The sequence below is a fragment of the Mercenaria mercenaria genome, chromosome 14 (genome assembly GCF_021730395.1).
Source record: "Mercenaria mercenaria strain notata chromosome 14, MADL_Memer_1, whole genome shotgun sequence".
Taxonomy (NCBI): domain Eukaryota; kingdom Metazoa; phylum Mollusca; class Bivalvia; order Venerida; family Veneridae; genus Mercenaria; species Mercenaria mercenaria.
The window spans coordinates 53,616,831-53,638,666 of NC_069374.1; the positions used below are offsets into that span (position 1 = coordinate 53,616,831).

At 33.5% G+C, this 21,836-nt stretch overlaps 1 protein-coding gene across 1 annotated transcript in view; it reads left to right on the forward strand.

Moving 5' to 3' along the window:
- The first annotated feature begins 224 nt into the window (after window positions 1–224).
- LOC123527554 (uncharacterized) overlaps window positions 225–21,836 on the forward strand; it is a 76,627-nt gene continuing 55,015 nt past the window's right edge. Inside the window, exons 1-3 of the mRNA XM_053523515.1 lie at window positions 225–415; window positions 18,306–18,757; window positions 19,025–19,096. Of these exons, the coding sequence (XP_053379490.1) occupies window positions 18,371–18,757; window positions 19,025–19,096 (459 nt within the window). The 5' untranslated portion in view covers window positions 225–415; window positions 18,306–18,370. The remainder of the gene's footprint in view (window positions 416–18,305; window positions 18,758–19,024; window positions 19,097–21,836) is intronic.

Below are 21,836 nucleotides of genomic sequence, written 5' to 3' on the forward strand. Positions count from 1 at the left end.
TGACAAAACTATGATTTGATCGGGGCGAAACTGAATTAAAGTAAACACGTGCTTGTATCTATTGAATGGTAACGTTTGCTGCTGTATGTATTAATGTGATCATTGTGAACTGCTGTCCATATAACATTTTGAAGAAAATATTATTCATTTAATCTAGCATCACCCCCTCTTCCAGGAAGTTTTACTTAGCACACTTACTGCATTTATTCATACGCCTCTTAATTGATCCGCCAGTGTAATACGCTAAACCGATGAATCTATATATAATACATTTATATGTAGCACTCATAAGGAATAGCTAAGTTACATAAAAACATAAACTGTGTCAAATTTGTTGGAATTAAACTAAGACAAAAGATGTAAAGTTAATGTGTTTCAAGAGAAAGATTCATGTTATATAATGTGGATATAAACCGTAAGTTTCAACTGATTTCATTTATTAAATGTTATCATCTACATCTTCGTTAAACGTAATTTTGAAATGAATTTAGCCGACTGCTTGTACATGCATGATTTTCAAGATGAAGAAAAAAAACCACTTCTGGCAAGAGGGGTTTGTTTGTCTCCGAAACGCATATGTTTCTGTAGTCTATTTGCAAAATAAGAATTTAGAGCTTCAGTTAATGACATGTCATAAAACTTTTAGGCGTAACAAATCAAAGAGCATAGAAGTTTAAGACATCCCAACCGCTTTTAGTGGGATTCAAACCCGGGTCGCTATGGTGTTAGGTCAGTGTTCTAACCACTGAGTCAGACAGTCGAATTCCTGGCGCAGTTGTCAGAGGTTAGCTGTAAACACACAAGCTATGCGTAAGCGACCGTAACACTTCCCACCTTGAAGGTGGTCATTATTTATGACGATGTGGACGCTATTTTAGCATAGAAAGTGTCTTTTCGGGGCACGAGAAAATGTCCGCATTTCGGACGAATTCCAATCTTACGATGATTTAGGCGTTATAAATCAAACGGCATAGCATTTTATGACGAAAAATCTCAAATTTCTTTGCAGGGGATGGGGGGGACTTGAACCCGAGTCGCTTGGATGCTAGTTAAATTATCTAACCACTGAGCCAAAGAGTCGACTCCCTGATACAGCTGTCAGAGACTAGTAATAAACGTTCAAGCTATGTGTAAATGATCGTATCACATGGAACTATCGCGTCTGACTTTGTCTAGATCTATCATTGCTAATTTATTTGCTGTATGTAATATTCAAATGATTAAAAGGAAATACCCCAATTAAACACAACAGAGTTCTAGCTGAGTTTTATACATTTATTTGAAGAAAAAGCAATGCACGCGACACTACGAAATCCCGAAATTACTGGCCGATGTTAAAAGGCTTGTTCATGTGAGAGTTCAAGGAAAATACCTTCAATTGTTTGTCAAGGGGATGCCAATCTCTCCTAGGGCGTCTTTCACAACGGCTCCGGAGGGGTGTTCTTTGCTCTTTTTCATATTTGTTTATTTTGAAAAAATGACTTTTAAAGTTTGTTTTGATTGGTACTGATCTCAAATCGTTTTGTCCAGTGCGCATTCTTTTATGTTTTATTCAATCGGTTTTGATATTATTTCATATATGCTATATATATATATATATATATATATATATATTGTAGTACGTAATTTCTCGAGTTTCGATACTACACTTGACATCAAACAGTTGATTATTAATGTGTTAGTATGCTGTTTCTTATATAGCTTTAATGTGCCCTATCTTTCCAATCTTTTATGCTTATCACTGATTTATCTGTATAAAATGTTGGGGATATAGATCTTACTATGAAGGACAGCAATATAGCAATATACCTAACAAAATGCATCGCAGTTGGCTGCTGATTGGCCGCAAAGATTGTCGTACATAGGGTCACATGGCCGCAGAATAAGAATGTCCACGAAACAGCAGTTTACATATTTTAAGCAGATAGAACAAATATTTACGCTTTACATAAAATTATTATCGTTGCATCGAACAAAAGTTTTATAGGATTCAGTAAAAACATTTAATTTTTTACTTTATTTTTTGTGTGATTGTGATATGCAAGAAATATTTTTGTTTTATTGAACAAATATCTTTATTTTGAAAAAATCTTAATTTTTCAATAAATATTTTGTAGGACTAAATAAATAATTTGAAAACACTGAATAAAATTTTGTCGCATTGCAGATTTTCTGTTTAGGTTTACAATAAATATTTCAAAAGAGAGAAAAAATATATGAAAACATTGAAACATATTTCTGTTTTGAAATAAATATTTACAGACATTGAATAAATATATATGGCGTAAAAATACTTCTGTTTTAAAATAGATATATACAGACATTGAATAAATATATATGGCGTATAATGTGTTGCAATATTATATATTCTATGATTATTGTTTATATTTATTAAAACAGAATCTGCAATACGACAAAATATTTATTCCACGTTTTCAAATTATCTATTCAGTGCTACAAATTTTTATTACAATATAAAAATATTTGTTCAATAAAACAAAAAATATCTATTGTACCGGGTATATCACAAAATATTTATTCAAAAGTTTGATACTTTTGTTCAATCCTACAAAATTTTTGTTCGACAAAAATAATGCAACAGTAATGGTTTTGTGAAAAACGTAAATATTTATTCTTACAAATATTTGTTCAAAAGAATTATGGGTAAATTTCTTTTTTGTGGACATCCCTATTCTGCGGCCAATGTTCATTTTAATCATTGCCTTAGATTTAAAACATTTCGATAAGTTGAATTTTATTGTTATTGTATTGTCTTCTATGGTGTGTAGTGTGTTGCAATTACATCTTCTATAATTATTTTCTATCTTTATATATTTATTCAATGTCTTAAAATATTTATTGTAAAACAGAAATATTTTTTTCAATGTTTCATATAATTATTATTTCTATCTTTTGAAATATTTATTGTAAAACTAATAAACATCTACAATGTGAAACATATTTATTCATTGTTTTCAAATTATTTGTTCAATCCTACAAAAATTTTATTCCATGCACCGGTAATACTTTTGTGTAAAATGTAAACGTGCATTGTATCTGCTTAAAATTTTTGTTCGAAAAAATTCTGGGAAATTGCTTTTTGTGGACATCCCAATCCTGCGGTCATGCGGCTAAATTTGAAGCATGTGAGGGATTGGGATGGGAGGGGGGAGAAGGGTGTATGTATGCTTTGCTGGTGACAGGAGATAGTTTGCTAAAGAGCATGAAACTAATTAAAAAGATGCAGGATGCGGGAGTGGTTTATGTGTAACAGAGTATTAAAGGGCAGAATACTAAATGTAAAGTAAAGAGAAAATAAATAGAAAAAAAAAAAACAACTGATGGGGCGTGTGGTTGGTGGGGGCATGGGATGTGGTACAGTGTAGATTGGGGTGTGGTGTAAATGAAATTAAAGATCTTGTTTTAATGGACCGGGGGTGTATATGCTCTGGACATGAAATATAATGGGGAGATTTGACATTGCTTTGACCTTGAGTTTTTACATTCCATCCTGGTTTCAGCACTCTGTATAGGTAATCGTCTCATCACCACATACCTACACCCCAAGTTTAATGTCGATATCTTGAATGGTTAATAAGATTTTTTGCGGATATGAAATTAGAATTGCAAACTTCATCTTTGAGCTCAGTTTGTGACCTTGACCTTTGATCTTTAGAGCCGGTTCAAGTATTCTGTAAATAGTTTCATCGTAAGCTACGAAGAAGCCAAGTTTGAAGTCAATACCTTGAATGGTTCTTTAGCTATGGTCCGGACACGAAATAAAATGGTCAGGTTTGATATTTTAGCGCAGTGTTTGACCTTGACATTTGATCTACCGAGCCGTTACAAGTGCTGTACGTTTTACTCCAAATTATTATTGTTGCATCGAACAAAATTTTGTAGGACTGAATAAAAATATATCTGTTTTTGATAAATATTCTGTGACAAACAATAAATATTGTTTTTCCTATTGAAGAAACATTTTTATTTTGCAATAAACATTTTGTAGTATTGAATTAATAATCTGAAAACATTGAATAAATATTTTGTTGCATTGCAGATTTTTAAAAGTTTTACAATAAATATTTCAAAGGATAGAAAAAATATAAGAAAACATTGATAAATTTATTTTAGTTTAACAATAAATATTTTGAGAAATTGAACAAGTATATAAAGATAGGCCATTATTATAGAAGATATAATATTGCAACACATAACACGCCATAGTCTTCTAGTATCTGCTTCATTTGAATTGTACTGTTTTTGTATTATTTGAAGGTATTCTAATAACCAAGTTCTCTGGCATATATATAAAGGTCTATTTTACTGTCTTTGTTAATATAGCAAGATAAGACGTGGCAAATGACCCAGTAACAGCCATTGAAATCCTTATCATTTATTAGTAGTTATTAGTAATATATTGAACAAAACACACGCACTAGTCATGACACATTTTACTTAATAGGCTGCCCTGTCATTTTAAACTTGGATAGGCATTTTACAACAAACAGCGGAAACAACTGACCTAGAATAACGGTAAAATAGTTTTTGAACCAGATTTTATCAATTGAGTATGACCATGACACATCCAGCGAAAAAATTATTATAAAAAAAGAAAGTCTATGGCGTGTAATATGTTGCAATATTATATTATTGCATATCTTTATATATACATGTATAATATTTATTCAATATCTTAAAAGAATTATTGTAAAACCGAAGCATTCTTTTCAATGTTTTAATGTGTTTTTTCTATCTTTTGAAATATCTATTGTAAAGCTAAAAAAATCTGCAATGCGATAAAATATGTATTCTATGTTTTCAAATTATTTATTCAGTCCCACAAAATATGTATTTCAAAATAAAAATATTTGTTCAATAAAACAATATAATTAACGTACGTCACAAACTATCTATTTAAAATTTAATATTTTTTATGCTATCCTACAAAATTTTGTTCAATGCAACAATAATGATTTTGAGTAAAACGTAAACATTTATTATATCTGCTTATGGTTATAACACACTAAAAAGTTGTCGTTCTTTGTTCTATATAAAATTGACATATATCCAACGGACACAGCACATATCAGGACCCATTTTAAATGTCTGTAACCTACATTTTCTTGAAGAATATTGTCAGTGCTAAATAAACATTAAAAGAAAAGTGTGTGTGTGGGGGGGAGGGGGGGGGGGGTCAAGGTTGATGCAAGAAAAATAATTTCATATAATTTCAGTCAAACACACAAACTGCAAATCTGCTAAAAAGAGACCCCAAATTATTCTGGGAGTGTATGATCTATGTTTCCATGAAAAAAAAATGTCATTTTGTTATTTCACTATGAAAATGCACCTACATGTCAAGCATAGACTGGTCATATGAATTTAGGGGGAAAATGCAAATAAAATAAGGAAAATAGCTGGACTGTTTATTTGTATCCGCCATCTATTTAGTGTCTGTATGCCTTATAATATTTGTTCGAAAGTATTTTGGGTGAATTGCTATATTGCGGCCAATCTGCGGCCACCTGCGGCACATTTTATTAATACTATTAATACGCCGGTTTTGAAAAAAAAAACGGAGGTATTATGTGATGGTACGTGTGTCCGTCTTTTTGTTCGTCCGCCTGTCCGCCTGTCATAATACGTGTCCGGAGCGTAACTTTATAAACCAATTATTGACTTTAGACTTGGCATATAGGAAGATAGCGATGAGACTATGTGCTTTTGTAACGGCTCTTAGGTCAAAGGTCAAGATCACAAACTGCGCTTGAAGGTCATAACTAACCATTATGTTTCGTGTCCAGAGCATACAGAGCACGGCTCCGAAGATCAAAAGTCAAGGTCACAAATTGAGCTCAAAGATCAAATTTTTAAGTTTAATTTCGAGTTCGGAAAATAAGTTATAAAACATTCAAGGAAATGACTTTAAACTTTGGTTGAATGTATGTGGTGATGAGACGGCGTTAACTGTGCTAAAACCAGGGTGATAGGTCAAAGGTTAAGGTTACGGCAAGGTCAAATCCCCATGTCATATTTCATGTCCAGAGCACAACACCCCCGACCCACAAAAAGAATCTTCTGTTTGTTTGGGGGGGGGGGGGGGTTGTTGTTGTTGTTGTTGTTTTTCATTTATACCTCCATCCTAATCTTCATTGTACCCGCCCCTGCCCCACCAAAGCCCCACCAACAAATTATTTTTCTCTTGGTTTTCACCCACACCCTTCCCATTCCCACACCCTGCATTATTTTTATTTAGTTTCTTGCTCTTTAGCAAACTGCCTCTTGTCACCAGCACCGCGCACACACACACACCCTTCTCCCCTCCCTTCCAAATCCCTCAGGTTGCACAACCATAAATCTTTAAATATATGTCTTCTTTAAATTTTGCTTCCCTCCTCTTCTGAAAAACCATACGGGCGTATATTGCTCCGCTAGGCGAAGCTCTTGTTTGGTATAATTCTGTCCTCGATGATATGATCTATACCCTCTAACGTTTTTACTGATGAAATCAGTGATAAGCATAAACTACACGTAATTGTTTTATCATTAAACAAAGGAGAGCTCTTTGCATTAAGGTTAAAAAATGCGTGCAGTTGGCCGCAGATTGGCCGCAATTTTTGTCGCAAGGCCGCAGCATAGGGATGTCTGCAAGATAGCAATTTTACCCAGAATTCTTTCGAAAAAATATCTTAAGCAGATAGAATGAATATTAAAGTTTTACACAAAATTATAATCGTTGCATCGAACAAAATTTTTGCAGGATTGAACAAATAATTTGAAAACATAGAATAATTTTTCAGTCACATTGCAGATTTTTCTTTAGTTTTACAATAGATATTGCAAAATGTAGAAAAAGTATATGAAACATTTACAAAACATTCTGTTTTACAATGAATATTTAAGACATTAAATGACTATATAAAAATTGACAATAATTATAAAAGATAAAATATTGCAACACATTACACGCCATAATAGTCAATTTAGGTCCAATCAATTTTTTATGAGTTTTCGTCATTGTTTTCATGCTTAAATCATATTAACATAGTTATTGTAGATTATTGATTTTCACAAAATAGTGTAGTGTCCGAAGCCCTATTAGTGCATTCATAGTGCATGTAAAATATTCTTATTTCATGTTTATTCATAATGTTCGACTTTATATAAAAATTATGTTCACACTGGCCATAGCTTTATTAGATCAAGTGGTTCCAACTTTGTTTGAATGGTGAAATTTACGCAGAACAAGTGGAGAAAAATGGGAGAAATCTCACACTTTTATGCCTTAATTATATACTGAATTACTGAAATTAGAGAGATAAGTGTACTTCGAGCGCAGATGTGTCTATTTCATAGTAAGTATGTTCATTTAGCTGAGATTTATACCGTTTATTCTTTTTACTTATATACAATCTGGCGGAAGAAACAGATTTTTGTAAATATTTGAGATTAACGCATGATATACAATGCTAATTCATGATTAGAACACTTCATATTTGAAGGGCTCAGTGCTTCTTCAAACAAGGTATGCATATTTCCATACAATTTTTCAGGTCAGTCTTCAATAGATCAGCGGGAAACCTAACGCAACGTACTTTCTAGTGGGTCACTACGCAACGAAATCAAGTGGATATCGATCTGTTTCTGACTTGCCGAGGCTTATGCCTCATAAAAATGTCAACCTCACACAAATAATCTTAGAGAGTTTAATATCGTTATACTGACCATGCAATTCTAATAATATTCTTATTTGCATTTTCATTTTCGCTTAACAGTATACTTTTTCGGAATCCATCAGCGAAAAGTTACAGGGTGAATATCAAGTAGGGAATGTCTGCCCATATTGAAATTCTTAGCAAGTGGAAGTGTACATGATCAAGCGAAGCAAATACACGGAACTTGTAACAAAGTTGCTATACGTTTGGCGCTCCTCGCTAGTGTTATATTATCATTTTTGTATTCAGTATAGTTACATTTGGGTCATTTTATACCCTTTAAACAATGCATTGCGCAATTAAACTTTCTTTTAAGAAAAGGAAATTGGGATTCAATTATGTTGGTGGTATCATGTAAAATCACTGAATTTCAGTCTAGCCTGAAAAACTCCATTTGATAATAAGTTTGAAATAGATAATATACGATAATTGCAACTATAAGACTATAACGTATGGTGCAGTTCTAAGCTTTTTTTGTTACATTAGCATGTATAGAATCTGCGCATGGTCAAGCATTTTTTTGCTTTCGACATAGAAATGTTCAGTATTAAAGATCAGAAAATGTTATGTGACAGGTTCTGTTTGGCCAAATATTCACTCCATCTGAATACAGTAAGCAATGAAATGAATTTATCAATGTTTGTAGGACTGGTATTGATTGAGATATAGTTTTGTGTTAACTCTGCAGAGTCATCTAAACAATTATTATCCTCGATCCGGATATGTCCATCTGCACCTACGATCATTGAAATAGTCTTATGATTAAACTTCTGGGAGGAATACATACCAAGGACAAACAATAATACGTTAATTCATTAATACCGCTAGATGTTCGTTACTATCTCATATCAACAAACTTTTTTGGAGGAGAATATGTGTTCCAAATAATGCTATACAGGTCATTATTTTAGATGAATGAAATAGGGGGAAAATGTAAATATGAAATTATGCATGTACTTATGATAGGTATAGTGCAAAACTAGGTAATGGATAATAATAAAGGCTCGGCAAATAAGAAGCAACCCCAATTATTTTTTTTTGAAAATATGCTTGGTTTGTCCCTTTATTTACGAAGTGTTTCTATTATTACATCGTCACCTTAGCGCAAAAAGTCCTTTTTAAGTCAATGCAGTTATCTAATTCATGCGTTGAGGTGACGACATGATCCTAATATGCACTGCATATGATGCGATTCTCTGAAAAAGTGAGTGACAAAATCCGCTCCAACCGCGGCACAAAGCCAAATGAACACATGTGCTCAGAAACGTACATTTTTGCACTCCATGAGCACCAGTCGTGTTATTTAATTCGGTATTCTACGGGTTGAAATATTGTTTCTCCACGTGTTCTGCGTAAAATCCACCGCCCAAACAGTGTTGAAATCATTCGATCTGATACAGCAATGGCATTTTTCGTGCTCAATGTCAGATACGTTTGTAATAATCACCATCATTTGCTACAAAGTTTTGAAATGAGCCTAGATATGAACTTTAAGTGGTTCTATTTATTATTGAAATATAAAAATGTTATGATACAGTTTAGTTTTAAATTTTAAGCCTGATGTCAGGGTAATGATTTTAGTTGTAATAATATACAGTCACCTTTAGTGTAGGTTTTAAAATATTGGTATTCATCTGAATAAATTAAGAAACCTGGTCCATCTGTTTTAATGGCATAGCTTTCTTTCAGTTTATCATAATATGCATGTATATTAATTGAGCCTTATATAAACTTTCACTGGTTCTGTTATTAAAATCCAATGTTATGTTTAAGTCATGAATGGCAGCCGATGCAGGAAAAGAACAGGGGAGGAAAGTCAGAGTTGGTCTTCTTACAATTGAATTTATACAAAAAAAACCTAGTGTTTCATAGCTTCAGTGGATATGAAATAGTAAAGATATGAACATATATTGTAAATGTATATCATATTATGCTAGATTTGTTACTGCACAGTAGATAAAATATGAACTATGGCATTACAAACAGTAGTCAACTTGGAGGATGAAGTTCAAAAAACACACTGTGATTTATATGCTTTCATTTATTCATAAAACAATAACAAGTGTACATCATCAGCACGAAGTCTTCATCTTAGATCACAAATAAAGTACTGTATGTTACAGCCCAGAAAAAAAAAACAATCATGTTCGTGTACTAACATTTCCTACTACATTTGATATATTAAGAATTCGAAACAGTCATGAGCTTTTTGATATCATAACTACTTATCAAGTGCTGACATTTTTTATGAGCTCAACTGAGCCAAAGGCTAAAGGTGAGCTTTTGTGACCGCTCGATGTCCGTCGTGCGTCGTGCATAGTGCATCGTGTATCAACAATTTTAAAATAAATCTTCTTCTTTTAACCCACTTGGCAGATTTACATTAAACTTCAAAGGAATGATCCTTCGGTGGCCCCCTTTCAAAAGTACCCAAAGAACTGGAATCCACGCAGTACTCGGTTGCTATAGCAACCGAAAGAAAACAACTTCTTGTCCAAACTAACACGTCCTAGGGGATTTGTATTTGGTATATAGCATCATCTAGTGGTCTTCTACCAAGATTGTTCAAATGATATCCCTAGGGTCAAAAATGATCCGCCATGGGGGTGACATGGTTTACATAGACTTATATGGGGAAATTGTTCAAAGTCTTCCTGTCCAAAACCACAGGACCGAGGGTTTTGATACTTGGTATGTAGCATTATTTATAGGTCCTCTACAAAGATTGTTAAAATTATCTCTCTAGGGTCAAGTATGGCCCCGCTCTGGGGGTCACATAGTTTATATAGACTTATATTTGGAAAACTTTAAAAATCTTCATGTCTTTAACCACAGGACCTAGGGATTTGATATTTGGTATGTAGTATCATCTAGTGGTTCTCTACTAAGATTGCCCCTAGGATCAAATATGGTCCCACCCAGGGGTCACATGATTTATATAGACTTGTATAGTGGGAGAAAAACATTAAAAATCTTCTTCTTTGAAACCACAAAACCACAAGGCCTTTAATATTTGGTATGTAGGATTGCCTTTTGGCCCTCTACCAAGATTGTTCAAATTATTACCCTGGGGTAAAAGAGGCTCTGCCCCGGGGGTCCCTAGTTTTACGTAGACTCATATAGGAAAAAAACTTTAAAAAATCCTTCTTGTCTGAAACTGCAAGGCCTAGACTTTTGATATTATTCTGGTATTTATCACTGCCTAGTTGATCTCTAACAAGACTGTTCGATTTATGCTGGGATGAAAAAGGTCCTGCCCCGAGGGTCACTTGTTCTAAGAATTTGGAAAAAATATTATCATATCATTGACTGTTTAATTTTAATTACCTGATGACCCCAAGTGATCAGGGGTCACCCGAGTGTGACCTTGACCTGTTAACCTGCTTTCTTGTTTTTAAAGGCACCGCCTTGACATTTGAATAACATGTACATCTTAAAACTGACTTTCAGTGACCATGAATGTGACCTACTGACGAACTTGTTTTTAAAGATACAGCCTTGAAATTTGGATGGCATGTACAGTTTTGCACACAGGTCTAAAAACTTTCAATGACAATGAATTTGACCTACTGATCTACTTCTTGTTTGTTCCGTTTTCAGATACAGCCTTGAAATTTTGATGAACTTTACAGTTTAGCACACCGATCTTAAAACTTGACTGTCAGTGACCATTAATGTGACCTACTGACCTACTTTCTTGTTTCTTTAAGGTACAACCTTGAAATTTAAATGGCAAGTACAGTTTTGCACACCGGTCTTAAAACTGACTTTAAGTGACCATGAATACGACCTGCTGACATACTTTCTTGATTTTTAAGATACAGCTTTGAAATTTGGGTGACACGTACAATTTTGTACACCGATCTTAAAAATGACTTTTACTGACCATGAATATGACATACTGACGTACTTTTATATATTTTGGACATTGGAAACATGTATCTCATATAACCCAGGTGCGCGATCCAGGGTCATCATGACTCTCTTGTTCTTTAGTGCAGTTAGTATATTTTTGGTATTAAGATATTGAGCTTTTGTTGCAGCATCATAATGTTAGAAAAGCGGGATTTTAATCAATCTCTGTTCAGTTTTGTAAACACAGAAAAGAACACAGGAAGTAAGATTTGGAATGTTAATACATCTATGAAATGGTCTCCTGTTGCGATGTGGGAAAGTAAGAGGGCGGAAATAAACCGTCTCCACTTAAATATCTATCAATCTATCAAGTCTTTGTTTTTACTTTCTACTTGATGTGCCTTTATTATTGTAAAATCAATGAATTATAGAAGGTAAAATATTAGGAGAGAGAGAGAGAGAGAGAGAGAGAGAGAGAGAGAGAGAGGGAGTTGACATGATACATAAATTGTTTGTTGCGTTTGCACCATATATATATCGGATGATTTGACACTCTTGAACTCATGTAATAAGTTCTATTTTACATCAAAAGAACTGACCCAGTGTCAAATCTAGTCTGCTATCAAACTATTTGCTTGCGGATTACACTTTTAATGCATCTTCCTGTAAGATTTTATTAACTATCATAATAGCAGTATTGTATGACATTAAAACAACTGACACAGTCAAATCTAGTCTGCTATTAAACTACTTGCTGCGGTATACACTTTCAATGCAATCCTCTTAAAGTTTTATTAACTGTCATAATAGCAGTACTGTATGACGTTAAAAAGAACAAACCCAGTCAAATATAGTCTGCTATTAAACTACTTGCATGCGGTGTATCACTTTTAATGCAATCCTCTTGAAGTTTTTATTAACTATCATAACAACAGTACTGTATGACATTAAAAGAACAGACCAAGTCAAATCTAGACTACTAATAAACTTCTTGTTTGCAGTATACACTTTTAGTGCATCCATAAAGATTTTATTAACTATCGTAAAAGCAGTATTGTATGACATTAAAAGAACTGTTCAAGTCAAATCTAGTCTGCTATTAAACTACTTGCCTGCGGTTTACATTCACAATGCATCCTCTTTAAGATTTTATTAACTAGCGTAATAGCAGTATTGTATGACTGTACAAGAACAGACCAAGTCAAATCTAGTCTGCTATTAAACTACTTGCTTTATAGCAGTATTGTATGACATTAAAAGAACTGTCCCAGTCAAATCTAGTCTGCTATTAAACTACTTGCTGCGGTATACATTCACAATACATCCTCTTTAAGATTTTATTAACTAGCGTAATAGCAGTATTGTATGACTGTACAAGAACAGACCAAGTCAAATCTAGTCTGCTATTAAACTACTTGCTTTATAGCAGTATTGTATAACATTAAAAGAACTGTCCCAGTCAAACTGTCCCAGTCAAATCTAGTCTGCTATTAAACTACTTGCTTCCGGTATACACTTTCAATGCTTCCCTTTTAAGATCTTATTAACTATCATAATAGCAGTATTGTGTGACATTAAAAGAACTGACACAGTCAAATCTAGTCTGCTATTAAACTACTTGCTTGCGGTATACACTTTCAATGCATCCTCTTTAAGATCTTATTAACTATCATAATAGCAATATTGTGTGACATTAAAAGAACTGACACATTCAAATCTAGTCTGCTATTAAACTACTTGCTGCGGTACACACTTTTAATGCGTCCTCTTAAAGATTTTATTAACTATCATAATAGCAATAGTGTATGACATTAAAAGGACTGACCCAGTCAAATCTTGTCTGCTATTAAACTACTTCCTTGCGGTACACACTTTCAGTGCATCCTCTTAAAGATTTTATTAACTATTATAATAGCAGTATTGTATGACATTAAAAGAACTGACACAGTCAAATCTAGTCTGCTATTGTCAGAGGTGTTAAATTATTCCCCTCTGGACTACATTGTACAGCGTACAGATACAAAATCGTGAAACAGTATATTTAGGAGATGCACCCCACCCCTTTCCCCGCTGCACTGGCTTAAGTGAAATTCTTTTATAGTACTATAAAGGAATTTCACTTAAGCCGGTGCAGTGGGGGAAGGGGTGGGCGCATTTCATGAAGAGACTCAATCATATTGAGACTGCATTATTTATCAAAAGCACGTTGTCTATGTGGCCGCGCAGAATCTAATCAGGAATAGACTGTTTCACGATTTCATATCTATACGCTGTACAATGTAGTCCAGTGGGAAATAATTTAACACCTCTGACAATATCGTTACAGACCGGAACATTTGACCTGCTCTATCATCCTGTAGAGGCAGCCGTTGACTTACAAACTTACAAGTACTCATGCCTAGTAAAATACTCTGAATATATACCAATGGGGCAGTAATTTATTACGAATAACTATCGGCTGCGTTCTTTTACTTACAAATGTAACATTTATTATTTTGCAGAGCGTTTGAATGCATAACTGTATATATCACCAAATGGCAAAAAAGTAGTTTCGTGATGATATGATTAGCCGAATCATATCCAAATGTGTCAGGTTTCTAACTATCAAAGAGCTGTTGGCGCTTATGACATTTTTGGAATGGATTCTTTTCAAATACGTTCTAACATAAATCATCTTCCATCAGTACTGTACTCAGTACTTTGATTTCTGTTTGGTAGCGTTCTTTTCTTCAGACGGATCTTTACACAGATTTATAAACTTCAGGTACTTGATTATTTGTTTAAGATATATATCTGTCAAAATATATTTAAAGGTGTGATCGTTTCAGTTTGTGAATAGCTGCAAGATTGATTGTGATGAATACAGAAACTTATGACTGAAAGATCGGTTAAAGGTCTGTAGTACTAGAATATAAATATTAATGAATTGTCCTAGAATACTGAAGCAAGTCAGTTGTGATTGCAAAGCATTGCGAAAAGTGCTTGTATCCGATCTTTACAATACAGAACACATCAAAAACATGATTTGTGATGCGTATACAATTGCCGGTGAAAATGAAACGAATCATAATACAATGCATTTAGTCAGTGATTCTAAGAATCATTTCTAATCTCAATTATTTTTGATATTTTTTTTTTACTTTTAATCGTTTGAGTCTTTAAATATGTATATTATTTGTAATCTTTATCATATATACAAACAATTATATTAGAATGTAACAAATATTTCCTTCAATTATTTATGATAACAATTCTCAAGGAGAAAAGAATACCAGTAACGATTTGAACAATAGCTCTCGGAGGTTTACTATTTCGTTTCCCGTTCATGAAATATCACTCCTTTCTCCTTTCGTTTCGTTGGTATATACCACGATCTTCTTACTTCTTAAATTTGAATATTGACATAACCGCTATAACTTCCTTTCGGACCAGGATACTAAATAAAGTTGACTGGAATTACCGCCTTTAACTAGATATACACTGCAGAGATGTATCAAAATATTATGACAACGTCGTGCATGCAATGGTCTAAACCATTTTCTTCTTCTTTTTTTCTGTGTGGAAATATCTTAGATATGTCTTTAAAAAGCGTTTTCTTGCCAGAAAAATCAATTCTCCAATATTCAAATATATCTTGCATTTATAATATGTTGTTACTATTACAACTTCTGTAATTACATGACTCATGAGTATTTGGTTAAATGCATCCTGTATCTGGTAGTAAAAACTACGGCTTTAATATTACTTTTCATCTGGGGAAAAACGTAGTTTTTGTTGACTTTGTTAACACTTAAGATTACTAATAAAATAGTAATCTTTATCAGGATATATACACGTGACCATTTTTGGAAGGTGGTCTTTTTAACAGGTTTGAATGTATTTGATGTGGATCCTACAAATAAGCTCTTAAATCTACTTTTATACTTGTCGATAAACATTCTCAAGGAGGCAGGTGGGAAGGCAATTATTCAAACAATAGCTCTCGGAAATTCATCCTTTGACTTCAACAACAAGCCGTCCATCTGTTCGCACGGCATCCTATTCGTAGGATCTGAAGGGAAACAAATCTTTATAATATTCTTATCACGAGTACCAATATTTCCTTTCAGAAATTGTATTTAAAAAACAGGAAACGTATACGGTCAACGAATATACAGAAGACGATTTTCTAATTCAAAAATAAGATTGTGTGCATTTGAGCGAGAATATTCAAAATCTGGATGAGCATTTAAAAAAAAAGGTGGATGGTTCATCGTCCATCATCCTGCGTGAAGAGTTTTATTTATGCATATTATTCCTGCAAGTACTTACCGGATCTGTACCAAACATTTTCAGTAAAATATTTGCCCAGACCTCTCTCTTAGGTTTGCTAAAGTGATGCCGTTTGATTCCTTATAAGGGCTGCCTGATAGTTATATTGAACAAAACACTCGATGGGGCTTTGCCAAACTTGACCTTTAACATATATATGTTGCGTTTTTTAGAGTGTGCTTAATGGAATGTTTTGGTTCTATTCAGGGACTATCAAAGCTAAAAGTAGAATAATTCTTAATCGACACAAATCTCATCATTCTATGGATTTTTAGAAAATGTGGTTCGCAGCGTTCCGTATGGACTTAAAATGTTCCACTTTACCCTTCTAGTGGCCGCCAGAGCTAAAAAAAAACTTAAAAGAACCTTTTACAATTTTCTTCTAACGTACAACTTAAACTTCGTCTGCAGCATTTTTCCCGAAATTCCTCAAACAGAAATATCTAAATGATATAAAATTATATTTGTTTGATTAAAAGTCGCACCGACACACTAATCGGTCATATGGCGATATTCCAGCTTTGAAGGTGGAGGAAGACCCCAGGTGCCCCTCCGTGCATTATTTCATCATGAACGGCACCAAGGTAGAAACAACGATCTTCCGCAAGACAGCTGGATGGCTTCTTCATATGAAGAACTCAACACCCCAGGTGCCCCTCCTTGCATTATTTCATCACGAACGGCACCAAGGTAGAAACACCGATCTTCCGCAAGTCAGCTGGATGGCTTCTTCATATGAAGAACTCTACACCCCGAGTGAGGCTTGAACCACATCGATGAGGGGAAAGTGATTAGAAATCAGCTACCTTAACCACTCGGCCACGGAGGCCCCCACATCTAAATAAGCTTGAAAGACATCCATCAAAGTTTGCAGGCCAGGATTGGTGTGGTTGTGTATAAATTTTCGACTTGTAGAGAAGTTAAAGTGTATTTTGTCAAAGACATGGCCACCAAAGATAAAAATAGAAAAAAAAATATCATGCAGTGTATTTAAGTTACCCGTTCAATCTTATTTTAAAATAACTGATTCAGAAGATTTTTTCTTTATTCGACTCTCTCCGAGGAAAGTTCACATTATTTACAAATTCAAAGTTTACTCGTCAGAAGCTCCTGACAGGGTTAAAAAATAGTTTCGCTGTAATGATGTTTGTGTTACAAGGCGCGGATATCTACGTCTAGCCACGGATAGAAACGTAGTAACCCCTATCTATCCGTACCCGGGCCGTACATTAAAGTAGTAATCCGTTTTAATTCGTACAAATCCGTACTATTTAGGTACGGATCGATACGGATCAATACGGATAACTATGTTACTATCCGAAACGTGGTTAGACGTAGCTATCCGCGCGGTATGTGTGACTGTGGTATAAAACGATTGTTCAAATACCGAAAACAAAGTTACTAGTTATACCCCAGTCATACATACGGCGAGGATAACTACGTTAGCCACGGATAGAAACGGAGCAATCCGTGTCGAACCGTATCGATCTGTACCTGAGACGTGCTTTAAAATAGTAACCCGTATCAATTCGTACCAATCCGTACAGCTCAGGTACAGATCGATACGGATTACTACGTTTCTATCCGTAGCTAGGCGTAGCTATCCGCGCTGTATGTGTGACTGGGGTATTACATTACTAGTACCATGCACACATAGATATTATATCTTTCTATGTAGCAGACACGATCAACATCAAAGCTAGTTGAAATTGGCCGCTATTTGCAGCATAAAAATTATTTTACAATATTTGTCATACCAGTTACACTTTTGTTACGAAAAGAATATAGACTTAAAAGAAATGACATGTTCATCACAACATGTTTATTTCAAATCTCAAACTATAATTAGACAGTTCTCGCAATTCATCTCTACTAGCAGTCATTTGTTTGCTGTTCGTTCTAATGACGCTTTCATTTTGCCTGATATAAGGCCATTATTTAGAATGAACTTATTTACCACGTTTGTTCAGACTGTTGCTCATAGCATAAATGAATACACGTCAATTTCTAATATCATTGACATGCCGACGAAAATCAAAACTAGCAAGTAGTCAGGTGGGAGGACAAGTTAAAATACAAAAATCATTTCCCAATAGTTAAATTTAAGACCATTAAATGTTTAGTTATAACAGGCGTTCAAAAGATATGTTGTCTGAAAAAAAGATTCTCTAAAAGTTCTCTTTAGAACTATATTATTGAAATAAGGAGCAGTTAAATGAAATGTTCTTGTCATACCGTGACTATATGCAATGTAAAGAGTTTCCAAACCTTTTTCAAATTTCCCCGTTCTACCAGTCTCAAATTCATGAATACCAGGTTTATATTTTTGTGTTGATATCAAAGCGTGCCATTTTGGCGATATGTTGATATTCTCGAAAATGACTTATTCAAACTTGCCTAACCATTTTCTTACTTTGACAGTTCTGAATCACACGTTGCGGAATTAATAAAGAAACAAGTAGAGAGAGTGCAACATTTTGTTAAGTATGGCAACAGCCCAGCCATCACAAGATCGGGTTCATCTTTTTCGCCTCCAAACTCTTATTATAGATGGAGGCACTACAGTCATAAGGAACATAATTCACCAGAAGAGCTCCAATGTTCCGTTTAATGTGTTTCTTAGTCATGAAAAGACCGCAGTAAAGACACTGGTGGGCAGGAATATAATAAAGAAAGCACAGTACAATCTGCTTTATCCACAAGGTGGTAATCCTCCTTCTATCACGGACATTGACCTAACTCTTGCGACATGCCTGCTGAGAAGCCTGAAAAGTTTCGGGTTAAACACTAGATATAACTGGAGTGCAACCCCACGGCAAAATTACACTTCCCTTGAGGCAGATTTATGTCGTCTAAGAAATACCCGAAATGAGGTATGTTTACCTAACTGCATTAACTCTGTTCTAACAGCAAAATAGTTCCCATTTTTATTCTTCTAATTTAACATTGAAAGGTAAACATGCTTAATATCAAATGAAAGTATAAAATTTGCATGCTTTTCTTTTTTGTCTCTAAGATGGTTCTTATACCAATCATATCTTATGATAAAAACATAAACTAAACATGCCAATGATAAAATGTTTAATAAATGAAACGGTCCATGAGAACTTTAGAAGATACATTATCATTGTTTCTTTCAGGTAGCGCATATAGCGTCTACATCAGGAATAGACCAGACAAAATTTCAGGTTAAGTGGAATGAGGTCGAACAGGTATCTATACTTTTTTTATCGGCTTTACTGAAACCTTTAAAGGGGATTCCTGTAGTTTTTATGCGCACCTTTCTGCGCAGCCGACACATTTTATAGAAAACTGAAGTGAAATCAACATTTGTTGAAACATGTGACAGACAATCTTAAATATGAGGAATCTTGAATGAAGTAACATGATAAGTTTTATCAGTAATCAAATGTTGATACTGGTTTATATATTAAAAAACAAGTATCATGCCTGACAGGTATCTTGCCATTTTTGTGTTTTCACATCGAATTTTAGTACAAAGACAGTGTTGTTCATATAATGTAAGACAATTGACTTAGTAACGATAAGACAATATCTCTTTTCAGATTATACAGTATTCAATTGTAGAAATAATTAAGAATTTAAAAAAAAATCTTTTTAACTTCTAGCAGATATACATGTAATCAATTTGGTCAGGTTCGCGCTATTTTTCGCTCGAACAGGTGTTGTGTTCAAGCGGTCTTGACATAACATTTAGCCTCGTGACACATACATTTTTAGCCATTTTTATGCTCACAATACAATTATTTATACACAAAAAAAAAAACAGAAAAAAATCTATGAAACAGGGTTTTCAAAATTTAAACAAATATTCTTCACTATGGGTATTTTCCATTGAATTTTTTTTTTACAAAAGTGAATATGAAACGAGGTATTTTTTCATCTGTACCCATTATTGTGAGGATATAGTATTACAAATATGACTATGATATCATATAAGTATATAATAAAATCAGTGAAAAGAATAAACCTTAATGTGCTGTCTTGATGTATATTTTGGTCGGTATTTATAAAAAAGCAGAAAATTATGAAAATGTTGAAAAATCAGTTTCAGCAACAGTGGATGTGTTCAAAACAATGTTCCACAAACACAAGCCTTGTGACACATTTTTTTTATTTGTTCATTGTTTTCAAGACAGATTTTTCTATCAGATATGTGAATTTGAAAAAAATTCTATTAAAGGAAAAAAACTATAGGAATTCCCTTTAAATGAAAATGGGTATGGCAGTTTTGAGTAGAAAATGGACTTACAATGTTTATATATAGAATGCAGAAATCACTCTATTTCTCTTACAATTTACTGTTTTATCATATTACCGAAGTCTCATTTTAGACGCCTTGTTGATTGCTCCGGTTTGGTGTCTTATCAGTGAAAAATCACGTTAAAATCTAGAATATACTATAATTGTTACCCAATGACACACGCTGTAGGTTACAAACACGACATAATGGAAATACTCCAGGTAATTGAGATTCGAAGAATAAGTTAAGGTCAGCTCAGTACTCGAGTTACTTTATAATTATGTAGATATGTTAAAAAGCATCGGGTTTTAACTAGTTAGACATATGAATGATCTGTAGCTGGAAAAGCAATTATGACAAAATCTTTTTCATCTAGAAAATAGAAGTTTGGAGCAGCTTATATATCATATTTTATAATTTTCATATGAATTTGTAAGGCTTGATTCCTCAAAGAACTATTGTTTCTATTTCAAAACTGAAATATGTTCCCCGTTACGTTTAATTTTATTTGTACAATATTCAGTGTTTCCCGTTTACAAATACTAATACTAATAAATCAAATCAAAGAAGACTATATTATGAAATCATTAAGAAACATTAAGCTCAAATAAAATGGAATTTATTCATTGGCAATCAATCTTTGTTGTTTTGGGTCTATAGGGATACATGTGTGACAGAAAATGAAACTATATATTATCAAATTTAGGTAGTTCTGCACGTTTTATAAACCGGACTTGATGGCGTAACGTCTTTTATCCGGAAAACGTGAAAGAAATCCTGGATTCGGCATACAGAAATGAAAATCATTTTATAAATCAAAAGCAATCTATGATTTAATTTATTACAATGACACTGTTACTGTCTTTCTAAAGTTAAAACATGATATTAAAACAGCTGACACGTTAAAAATTCAATATAATGTCTTAAAATTAGCGTGCGGTTCAGTTTAATCATGGTCAAATATCTCAAAATTAAGCATATGGACCTATACATTTTATTCACCACATTACAGACCATATGCTTATTTACAATTGTGGGAAGTTTCATTGAATTCTACATTGTAGAAAATTTCTATTCGCGAAAATGTTATGAAAGTTATGCTTTTCCCATAGCCTTCCATTACGAAAAATTGCATGAGGACCATTTTTTTTTCAAATCAGTCTAGCAAAAAGTCAAGCACACGACCCTATCTGTTTTATCTGCTGAATTTTCTAGGTATATTCTAAAGTTTTGAAAAACGTTTAATCAAATTCAACATTGTAGAAAAATCTTCGATTTAAACGTGCAGAACTACCTTAAAGCAGCATCATGTGTGTCGTTGTGACTTTAAACCCAATTGAAATATAATTCTAATACATATTTGTATGGTGTTACTGGCGTTTGGAAAAGGAAATAAAAAAAAAAACATGAATAAACGTCCAAAATAATTTGAGGTGAAATTACAGATACATATATATGACGGACTTATATTTAGAATTGTTACAAAAGAACTCGTAATTGTAACTACCATAATTGTAGCAAAAAGGGTCAAACAAAATATGAAAACAATGGAATGATAGATCTGAATCTGACCAACGCAAAGCAAATAAAATAGAAGAAAAGGCCCTATATGTAACGTTACTTCCAAAGATTAATTAGAAAGAAATTTCCGTACAAAAGAGTTATATTTCTTTAAAGTTTAAATGTGT